General features: G+C 32.7%; 2 protein-coding genes across 2 annotated transcripts; one reads left to right on the forward strand and one right to left on the reverse strand.

Annotated features, from left to right (window-relative positions):
• Window positions 1-2,199: 2,199 nt before the first annotated feature.
• LOC144432004 (uncharacterized) lies at window positions 2,200-2,787 on the reverse strand. Its single transcript, XM_078119992.1, has one exon. The coding sequence runs from the start codon at window positions 2,785-2,787 to the stop codon at window positions 2,200-2,202; it is 588 nt and encodes a 195-aa protein (XP_077976118.1).
• Window positions 2,788-3,239: 452 nt separating this feature from the next.
• On the forward strand, window positions 3,240-11,695 carry LOC120336307 (glucoside xylosyltransferase 1-like). Its single transcript, XM_039403964.2, has 9 exons — window positions 3,240-3,577; window positions 3,745-3,848; window positions 3,931-4,027; window positions 4,266-4,388; window positions 4,850-4,993; window positions 5,544-5,759; window positions 5,979-6,162; window positions 9,363-9,538; window positions 10,640-11,695. Exons 1-9 carry the CDS (start codon window positions 3,575-3,577, stop codon window positions 10,826-10,828), a joined length of 1,236 nt encoding a protein of 411 aa, XP_039259898.2. The 5' UTR covers window positions 3,240-3,574; the 3' UTR covers window positions 10,829-11,695.
• The last annotated feature ends 218 nt before the right edge of the window (window positions 11,696-11,913 follow it).

Below are 11,913 nucleotides of genomic sequence, written 5' to 3' on the forward strand. Positions count from 1 at the left end.
TGGAACCTATATTCAATGTGTAAAAATATTCTGGCTGAAAGTGCTGCTAGCTTCACAGTGGTAAAAAGCACTCAATAATGAAAAATACCGAACGCCAGTGGAAAATTGAGCAAGTCAATCAAAGGATGCGTTTCCTCAAATCTACTTTCATAGACCTCAGAAAAACGACTTGATTTGCATTGATAGTCTCAAAAAATTCCCATACGTTTAAAAATGTGTTTCATATTTCGTAATTAATTTTTAATTCTCTATAGTTGAATAAAAAAAAAATAAAAAAAAACTTATATTCTTATTATGCGTAGCAGAGTTTATTATATTAATTTGTTAAATTATTTAAAAAAAAGTTACATTTTTCAAAAGATGGCGCATCAAATTCGCGTAAAAAATATTGACAGTTATTGTAAATATTCTGTCTAAATTTCTACAATGGCATCTTCTTTCAGGCGTTAGTTGCAACTTGCAACAATCTTCAGTCGTGATGGCGTGATGCATACACGAAAATAAGCAAAATACAATATTCTCGAATTTTGTAGCATTTACTTTAGCAATTATAGATAAACACAAACTTTAACTTTTCTGCAAAGTAGCAAACGTTGAATAAAACTGGTTTATTTAAAGATATTTTTTTTTATCGTAAGCATCAAGTTAATTTTCTGCAGTTATACCGTAATTGGAATTTATATAGTGGCACAACGATTTTAAATGTTATGATAAAAAGCGCCACCTTCCCCGTAGCTAAGGGGAAATTAATAAAATGGAAGTTTGTCTCATAGTTGTGCACTTTTCCGTCCTCGATATTTAGGTGGTTGTTGCTTGATGTGTCATATGTGCAAGGTTAATCAACTTAGTAGTAAGAGCATTAGGAACAAGGATTCTTTCACCAGAGATTATCAACTCTTTGTAAATTGTCAGCTCATCACGTACACGTACATGATAAAATGTTTGTAAAGCAGAATCAACATCTTTTATGTAAGGCCATCCATTACAAATGTAACCTTTCATTTTAGACAGCATTGCAGCATTACATGTAGCTTCTAGTAGTTCAAGTAATGAAATGAATAAATCAGTATCCGTAGTATCCATCTTCGCAATCAACATTTTCAGTAGAATCCAGGGGTAATTTGGATAAAGCATCAGCAAATTTATTTTCAGCACCAGATTTGCATTTCACTGTATAATCATAGTGTAGCAAACGAGCATTCCATCGATCAACTCTCATAGATTGTCGAGTATTTCCTTGAGATGTAAGCAAAGTAGTAAGAGCTTGATGATCAGTTTGCAGTTTAAATTTTCTACCCCAGATGTAGTTATGAAAATTTTCACATGCCCATACACAAGCAAGTGCCTCACGTTCACCAACGGAGTACTTTTTTTCATTTTCAGTAAGTGTTCTGGATGCACATGTTATAACACGTTCAGTCTTATTTGCATCAATTTGACTCAAAATATCACCCAAACCATAGCCAGAAGCATCAGTAGTAATTATAATAAGCAAATTAGGATCATAAAAAGCAAGCGTAATATGGTCAGAAATACACTTTTTAGTAGCAATAAAACTTTTCTGAGCATCAGTATTCCAGCAAAAAGTAACATCTTTGCGCAAAAGACGTCTCATTGGTTCAACAAAATTATGACAAAATTTAGAATAATATCCAATCAAACCAAGAAAGGAACGTAAAGAAGTAGTGTCATGAGGGGAGAGAGCATCCAGTATATATAGCATTAGACAATTTAGGGTGTGGCATTAAACCCTGAGTAGTAAGAACATGTCTGAAAAAAAATCAATTTTGTCAACATTAAACCCACATTTATCATTCAATTTGAAACCAAGCTTCAAAAGTCGTTCAAAATTTTTATGTAAATTAGCATCATGTTCTTGATTGGTGCGACCCCAAATTACAATATCATCAAGTATATATAAACATTTAACACTTTTTAAAACTTCAAGAACAGATACCATCATCTTTTGGAAATCACTAGGAACAGAGACTAAACCAAAACAAGCACAACGAAAACGAAATAAACCATCATGTGTAACAAAAACAGTTAAATCTCTACTTCCCTCAGCTAAAGCTAATTGATGATAAGCAGAAGCAAGATCCAATGTTGAAAAATACTTGGCACCATGCGTTTCCCTAAATATTTCATATACTGTAGGCAAAGGAAATTCATCAACCACAATCATTTCGTTAACTTTTCTTAAGTCTTCTTTCGAACTACGACTACTGGTGAAATATATTCAGAGGAATTAATCTTTTCAATTATATTAGCATTTTCTAACTGTTTCAATTTAACAGTAACACCATCACGGATAGAAAAAGGTAATCGTCTCAACTTTTGTTGGAGTGATTTAGCATCTTTTTTCATTTTTACTTTATGCACAAACCCTTTAATAGTTCCAGCAATAGGTTCAAAACATTCAGCATATTTAACAAATTCAGACCCTAAGCCTTTTGGCAATTTGTAGGAAGCATTTGTATCAGTATGCATCACAGACATACTTGTACCATCAAGTTTCACATGTAAAATATCACGTTCCAGCAATGAAAGACCTTCTTTCTCCCTAATACTATTGCCGGATTTACCATTGTAAGAAAGATTAGCATGGAAACAACCGAACAAGTTAATTTTGATTTTGGAGTAGGATGTAAGAATTATTGTAGGTTTCATCAATTTCAGATTAGAAAAATATTTGCGATAAAAGTAACGCGATAACAATGTAACTGGACTACCAGTATCAACAAGAAAAAATAGTAGTGTACAATTAATACACAATTCAACAGTCATGTCGGTACTGAGACATGTCGCGTGAAAGATTGCTGAGAAACAAGTTAATGGCAATGAGCAGTTACGGTTTTGGCGAAAAATACACAAAAATTGCTTGACCGTTATATTTCGAAAGGGTTGACGCAAAGAAGTTGTTAGACTTGTAGTATTCTTGGAGAAAAAAAGAGTGTGAGTTTGCTTGAAGGAGGAAGAATGTCACATTTACATTTGAAGTGGAAAAGTTTTAAATAGGGCCAAAGTCAATCACCGGTAAGCTACTGATGAATATTCATGTTTTTGTTACAGTTTTAATTCTTTTTATCACCACGAGCGTCCACATTCACGTCGGCGTTGGTTATCTTCTCATTTCATAATAATAGCCCGTGGGTACGTTGTGGCGTTAAGAAAATTATAGGTTTGTATTACGGGATTCACTGAAGCGTTAGACAATGATCATCATACAGTGATATTCCACGCTGTTCACTTGCTCAGATGTGTGTGATTTTGGGGAGGAAGTATAAGAGGGCAGAATGAAAGTGAAAAGATAGTGGGGGATTCGATAAAATACTATATTGTATTTGCAACTCAGATAGACAATGTTTTATTTGAACTATGAAACCATATATTTTACTGCAAACCAGCCACAAAAGCTTACTAAGATCTACATGACATTTAAATAAAGGAAGAGTCGTTTGAAATGAAATTTGAATAACAACATTTTATAATATGATGGACAGCCATTGGCATTTAATACAATATTGACATCAGGCGTATACAAAACTGCCGCAGGCATATTGCAAATATCAAAATGGTATGTCAAACTAGTTATTGCAATAGCTTTTCAATACAATGAGAGAGGTTTTTATCTCTTAGAAACTCTATTAGATTTCCAATGTTTCTTTTATAAACATATTCTCTTGGAAATTGAAAATTTGCCACTCGAAAGTAAATGTAAAACAGCAAAACAATTTGTTTCAGCCCTATTACATGGCATGGAAGATCAAGTGGAGGCCAGTAATGTTCTTATTTCTTATTATTATTTCAACTATATGCCTGATTCTCTTCAAAGAAAAAGAAATGCGGTGAGTTGAGTTGATGAAATCTATGCAGACATTTTAGTATTGAGGCTTTGTTATAGCATCACAACGGGTTTATATTTTACAGCTACTTTACGTTCGATCGCATTGAAAAGTTCACTGTACCGGAAACGATGCACCTTGCTGTCGTATCCTGTGGAAGACCAGGCTATATTGGAATCAAGGTACTATGATTTTAATTTATAAAAACCGTGAAAGTGTGCCGCAGTCATTTGTGGATCCTATCATGTTATGTTTACATTGGATCTCATAATTCCAGCCATAATATAGTGATTCGCGTAATGGAGAATCATGCAAAAAATTATTATTATTATTAAAACGCAAAATGTAGCAAGACTATGCATGTTCTATTTTTAACAAATTAACAGTCACAAATTCATGTTATATAAATATATATTTCAGGATTTCTCAAAACCATTGGACCAAAGTTTAACAATGATCAAATCAGCTTCAATGTTTGCCAAATCCCCATTACATATTCATATATTCACAGAGGATGAGATAAAGGGTTTGTTTGAAGAAGAGGTAGGCTATGTTAGTTCCAAATCCCAACTGTGGGGCTCATCTCTGCGGTGACGTCATACAATTGTTATAAATATGAAAAATACCTGTGTTAATGCCACACGTATATTGAATAATAAGTTGCATTTTCAAACAATTTGAGGAGCTCAAGGCTGTAATGAAAAGTCATGACATGACTTTGTAGCGAATGTGCATTGTGTAACTATGGATTATAATGTATTTAACCCTTTCATATTACATGCTATTAATATGAAAGGGTTATTTCATTATAATCCATAGTTACACAATGCACATTCGCTACAACTTGACGTAGTATTACTATAATACAATATTGAAAGATAGAATTTTCTGATGTGGAGATTGCTTGCACCCCATTTATTTGCATAATATGTAGTATGAGCAACATCAGAGCAACGACAAAAACATTACGCCATATGTCATATATTACTTTTGTCATATTTTAGATAAAATCTTGGCCCATCAAAGTTCAAGCACGTGTAAAGTATTCAATATATTCTGCTGATTATTCAAACCAACTTCCAGAGGAATTGATAAATGAATGGAAACGCTGGTACAAGCCATGTGGATCTTTTAGGCTATTTCTTCCAGTAAGAATACTAGAAAAACACGTATATATTTGAAATATTTCAAACTGTTCCCTCCTTATATATGGTATTTTATCGAATCCCCCACTATCTTTTCACTTTCATTCTGCCCTCTTATACTTCCTCCCCAAAATCACACACATCTGAGCAAGTGAACAGCGTGGAATATCAATGTATGATGATCATTGTCTAACGCTTCAGTAAATCCCGTAATACGAACCTATAATTTTCTTAGCGCGTCGAAACTGTTCCCTTCTTTAGGCTAGGCTACGGATTCACTGTGACATATTGTCCCAAAAGCCATTAGATTAGCAACCTTCATATGTTTTGAATAACGAGGAATTGTTTTTTTTATCTATATACCTTTTACTAATGATAAAAACTTTCGGAAAACCAAGTGAAATCAAGTACTTTAAATATAATGTCACCGGTGAATATTATCGTGTGATACAATGCGTTTTATGATTGCTAATTTCACCAACAACTGCTTCGTGAATAAGTGGTGTTTGCAGTAAATACGTTTTTATTTTAAAAATATATTAATCTAATTTAGATGATTTTGAAAAACATCACTGACGCCGCAATATACTGTGACAGCGACGTTGTTTTCGTAAAACCGATTGATGAACTTTGGAAACAGTTGAAATTGATGAACGAGCGCCATGTAGCGGGTATTTCATCCACATCGGGTCATCCGATAAGTGTACCGAAGAGCAATGAAAAATTTATATCTGATTCAAACGGAAAAATGTTTCAAATAAATTCCGGTGTAGGTTGACACTATATTGCTTAAAGTTCCGGGTACCAGAGAAATAGAAGATGTTTCAGCCAATTTGCCTGCATTCTTTGTCGAACATAAAGAAATAATAATAGTATATATATTTAGTATATCAGAGGACATAAAAAAGAGCATTGTAATCTTCATTAAACCTCTGTGCAAATTTATTAATGTAATCATTTGAATGTGGTATTGTTTGATGTATTACAGGTAATGGTGTTGAATTTCACGAGAATACTAAGAGCTGATTGGAAAATGTTTCATGATGTGGACGATCTTACAGTATCCACATCGAAATATGGAGCTGACTTATTGCTGAATTTTTATAGAAAATATAAGGATGAAGCTGAACATGATCAGAAGTTGTTGAATATAATGTTTCATTTTAATTCTGGTAAGAGGTGTGCAATGAATAAAATAGATTTGTAACGCTATACACTAGTGATAACTAGACCGGGACAAAGTCTCATTTTTTGTGTTCAACCCTATTCTCACAGGGAAGAATGACACGTTGACGTTTGGCATTTAAGAAATTGGTACTTTTTTGAGAACCAGAGTAATCGGAAATATAGACAGACAATTTGCAATTTTCGGCGCGCGAATATAAATGTCGTTTTAATCTCAAGTCACGTTCTTATTAAAATTTAATGATAATGAAAAGGGCGGGAATTTCTCGTACTTAGATTACGCTTCTTGAATCATCGGTTTAAATGAAAATCATTTATCCATTAACACTCGATTAAGAGCAGATGACCTTTTTTCGTCAGTTTATGAGCTGAGTGTCGCTTCTAATCCTTCTTCAGAAACTGCTTAATCGCCTTTATATATCTTTTATCTTTGCCGATGTTCAGCAAATAGTTCGATGTCAGTTTGGCACACGCGGCATATGGTGTGCTATATCCAGTTAATGCACGACCTTTGACAGCGAGCCTAGCATATGGCTACTAGGAAAAATAAACCACAAAACCTGATCTCGTTCTCATTTTCGCTTTCAAAACATAAAAGCGGTTTGTTCCTCTAATTGCCAGCACGCGAGTAATAGCACGAAAATAAAATACAATCCGCAAGATCTACCTATTAAGTTTGGAGTCTGCCTCAGGGGACACGCATTAGAGTACTTGACCTAAGAACGGGCTAACGGACCTACGGGACTTTTGTAACTTGTTGCCCAACTGGGCAAATGGCAGTTCCCAGCTGTTTAAAACGATTTTCCTATTGTCATCCATTAGTTGTCAGATGTTTCATTCATATTTGTGTTTATTCTTGACACAACTATGAAAGAAAAACTTATATTGAGAAGTGGTAAGTTTTTTGCTAAATTCCCGTTTTATTTTGACGACTTTTGACGACAAATTCGACTAATCAAATCATTTTAAATTGCGACGTATTACGAAGATTGTCATTTATGCACAATGTCGCGTACGTAACCGCGATCCCTGGCAACGAAGCAGTATAAAGTAAACAGGCCCGACCGTGTCAATTTGCGTGAAATACTCATGACTTATACACTGCCGCTTTCTTGGTATAAGCATGCTATTTCTAGACGTAAAATTGTCATTATTATCAAATGATTATACGACAATTTATGCCAGTGTCAGGTGCGAATACCGACTATTAAATAAATCTCTTTTTGTTCTTCAACTGGGGAGGCACGCTTGGCTTGTTGATATTACAATAAAAAATGATAATAAATTTAATGTGGAAATTGCAAGTATATTCTAATGCGATCTAGCCAATATGACAGATGCCTACACTATTTTTTTTTATTATATTGTGTCATTTTATTTAGATTTCATTACCGAACTCTATTATGACCAGATATTCTGTTGTTTGCCACAAACAAAGGCTATTTATAATTTGCGTTCACGGCATTGCTGTCGCATTATAGCTTCGTGGTGATATTATTGTTAAGTAGCGTAAATATATTGTCACTGATCAATTACGCATGGTCAACCCTGCACCAACCAGCCTAAACAAACTGTAAATAAATACAAGTATTGTTTCAGAGAATCACGAAAGCGATTTTCTGTAAAATGTCAATGAATTTACAAAGACTTTGTTACAGCAGCTTACACAATAGGTTCAATTCAGCGTTAAGTGGTTTCGCTTCTTCGAACATCTCGAGAGACTGCTTATCCATTTGTATTCAAACGCATGAATATTTTATACCATCTTCATTATGTCGTGTTAACACACATCAGCTCCTGTCAAAGGCTCTTCAATTTGGTGTATCATGATATTTTAGTACCTTTTGCGCACCACAGACGCGACACCTATAATAAATGGCATAATGGCAAATATTAATAATATAAAATCGAATTGATAGGTATTTTTGCGTAAAATTTACTGCGCTATTTAACATTTTAATACACATATGAATACATATATTCAAATTATATGAAAAAAAAAATGTATAAATAGGATTCATCGAATCAGGGTCATCCAATGATTGGAAAGAGTTCAAAAACGATTTACTTTTTTTTTCAACGAGAATTTTTTGTTACGATTGCAATCCTGTAAAGTCCTTTCATACTTCGGCAAATAATTTAAGATATCAGAAATGATTGACATTCGCTGTATGGAATTGAATTTTCCATTCCGACTCCATTACCCCAACATGGCTGAAGTTAACGCTTGCTTCTCATTAGAAAATGAATGGGGTAAGCGTCAAATAAAATGTATACAATTCGCAAAAAAGTTCCCAACAATTACATTACTTTAAATATGTGATTTTATTTGCCCCATATGAGATCAATAGTTATTTTTAGTTTTTACTTACACAAAAGTGGCATTATCTTTTATCTTATAAGTACAATGCACTTAAAGAATTGATAATAATTAAAACTCAAATGTGATAACAATTATACGTGTGGTGATGCTTGAGGCAATTATAACATTAATTGAAGTTAATTGTTCTGAAATTCTTCATGTTCTAATATCCATGATGTATTGTTTTTCAAAATTTAGCAATACCACCAGGCACTTAGTAATTTCATTCTTGTTGGGTTTCGTCACCTCAAAAAATTCAGAAACTCGAGCCAAATTTCTGAAAATTCAATTCGTTTGAAAGCACTTAATTGTTACGTGATAATTTACTTGTCATGAGCGATTTCTTTTCACGTCAACAATTAATGATTTCATTATACTGCCTGGAAAATGATGTTTATATTAATTAAAAATATAACAAATTTACAGAATTTAATAAAATAATAATTCAACATAATTACGCCATTACCATAAAGCATCTCAATTTACTTTGACGTTCAACTTAAATCACACAGGTGTTCTCAAAACATAATTGTTATTATGTAACTTGTGAATCACAGTTAAATTCACTTGTTTTTAGCAATGTATTGAGTTACTTGTGGACATAAAATACTTACAATGGGCCTTGTTTGTATTTGAATAACAGGTGACTGTTTTGGCGCGAATTATGACGGCAAATTCACTCGTCGGGAAGATAAAGTTAAATCCACATTGTTGTTGCACAATCTGTATGTGAACCAACCATAATTAACTATTTGAAAATAGATATTTTTTCTCAATTTTCTGCTTTTCTAAAATTCACTTAATTTTATGAACACAATATTTTAGATCTGCTTTATCAACTTCCATGCTCTTGGAATTTCAAGAATAATTTTTGCACTGACGATGGTAATATATGTGACGATGCAGAAACGAATGGAGCAGGAGCAGTACATGGAATATCAGGATCCTTTTTCGGGGATTCAAATCCGACATTCAAAGGATTATATGAATTTTTTTTAATGGTAAATTATTATTCAATGTAAAATAGCCAGAAAAAATATATTCATCTCATATATAAATTAGTCAAAGGCAAAGTTGTGAGAGTAGAGTTGATGAGCCTCAGCCGCCTTTTTTAAAGTACCCAAATATAATTAAAATCTTTTATATTTAATAAAACCCCTTTTTTTTTAATTTGGGATTTATTAAAATGATCGTTATTTCAATATAATTAACAATGTTTGAAATCTGTATTCCTTCAGGAATTATTTTAATAGAAATTAATATGACTTGAATTTGCATTATATAGTATATTACATATACAAATCTATGATGTACCATGATATGTTTTCTTTTAACAAACCATTGAATAAAAGGATCCTCATAAAAAAAGATATTAAACAAAGTATTGTCATTGAGAACGTATATATCGGGTCGTTGGTATATAATTTCATAGATGAAAAATTTATGGGAACAAAGCTATATTTAATATAGGAATAATGATTCAATGACACCCATGATCCAGGATATAATATATTATTCTCCATGATTATGATATCAACCAATGTTGTTATATTTACCAAAAACGACAAAAAAATGAAAAGGATTAATTCACCTTCGCAAAATACTTTCAGCAAACGGACCCAACTACACCAAGCAACAACGTGTTGTAGATTGTAGACTGAATCTAAGCGTTAAAATATTATGTTAAAATATTGAAATAGCTTCATTACCGACGACAATATTATCAATTTACAGGAACCAATATTGTCTTCATGATCTATATTTGCTACTAATAAACAAAGTTGATGGATTCATAGTTTTAATTGTATTTGCTGAATTCATACTTTTATTCGTATATACACACATTTGTACTTACTATCTCGTATATAATTAACCTTTGTGAACAATTGTATACTCCAACTTCGATACGACATTATATATTATTTCATGAATAAGGCACATTGGCTCTCAATTTGTTTTGACATTATTGGTAATTTCATTTGCCCTTTTTAGACACTCATAGGTTTTATTTAACTATGTCGCTTGAGAGCTTTATCGCCTTTTAATTTTGATCTCGTTTAGATTTTTACTGAAAAACTTTCTTCAATAATTTGTTTTCATAGTATAAGCTCGGACAAGATCCAGAGAAGAAATTATATCGGCGATATTTATCCTTTCTCGGTGCGTTTGCTTCGAAGACATATTGTGGAAAAAAATCACGAATAATTACTGAATCACTAGGAAAAAGTGTGAAGGAAGTAGACTTCATTACACCTGATATAGATGTTGAAGTGGCACCTGCATTCGAATGAATACAATATATCGTTATTCATTTATCGTTATATAATATATCAATATTGGTTTAAGAAATAGAGTGAAACCCAACAAGTCAAATCAAATATTATGTTTTGAATTTTTTTTTTCAAATTATACGCTTAATAATAATAAGTCGAACATGCTTATTTTTTCATAAGAAACTATTTACGTTTTGCATATTTTTTATGATTGACTGCCCTGCTGGCTAATTTTACGTTCATAATTCACGATTTCTTACCTGATCTCACAATTACTTTTATGAAACATTTATCAACTCGTTTTGTAGCATTTTACTGGAAATTCAGAAATCGGTTAATTCCAAATCAGGAACCAAACCGCTGAGTAAGTTGCCCATCATGTGTCATGTTTTAAATTTACAGTGATTATATTTGCTAAAAGAAGATGATACTTTTCATTACATATTAACAATGAAAAATTTAATTAAACATGCCAGAAACGGGCTTCTGTAAACACGCACCGCCCCCGTCTCACTCTTTCAATAATATTTGACTTATTGCTATTTTTGCACGTCAGTGGTCCCTTGCGAATTTACTCAGTTCAACTTCTATAGTTAGTGCTCGAGGCCTTGTATTGAGCGAGCATATATATAACATTTTTATCGGCATTATTAATATTGACTATTTAACAATTAAGCGATGTGATTCTATACACTTTGGATAGTTCACGCTTGTTGAACTATGCAAGTATAATTTTACTATAATTTTTGACATTGTGACACAATTTGTTATTTGGCTTATGGGACGGAATAGATGATAACTTTGGAACATCTTCTATAAATATTTTATAATTTAATTAAATGTGACAGAATTGGAAAGAAAATAATAATATGGTTGGTGATACGGTATCATGCGCAGTTATGTGAGTAATGGTACAGGACTGGCGCGCGAGTCAACTGTAAACCGGGTCGCACTAAAGATTAATTAAAAAAATGAGACAATAGTCTCAAACCAGAATTATGAGTGAGCTCGCTTGTTTGAGACAAAATCTGTCTAAGGCCAAAAATATAAGCGAAATTACATATTATGTTGCTGATTTGAATTCCCGGAGTAGAATGGCTCAC

Source organism: Styela clava, chromosome 2, assembly GCF_964204865.1.
Source record: "Styela clava chromosome 2, kaStyClav1.hap1.2, whole genome shotgun sequence".
Taxonomy (NCBI): domain Eukaryota; kingdom Metazoa; phylum Chordata; class Ascidiacea; order Stolidobranchia; family Styelidae; genus Styela; species Styela clava.

Coding starts and splice junctions, on each gene's coding strand:
- LOC144432004 (XM_078119992.1), bottom strand. CDS start 2,787: ATGACTGTTGAATTGTGTATTAATTGTACACTACTATTTTTTCTTGTT.
- LOC120336307 (XM_039403964.2), top strand. Junction 4,994..5,543: donor CTTTTAGGCTATTTCTTCCA/GTAAGAATACTA, acceptor AATCTAATTTAG/ATGATTTTGAAAAACATCAC. Junction 6,163..9,362: donor AATGTTTCATTTTAATTCTG/GTAAGAGGTGTG, acceptor ACAATATTTTAG/ATCTGCTTTATCAACTTCCA.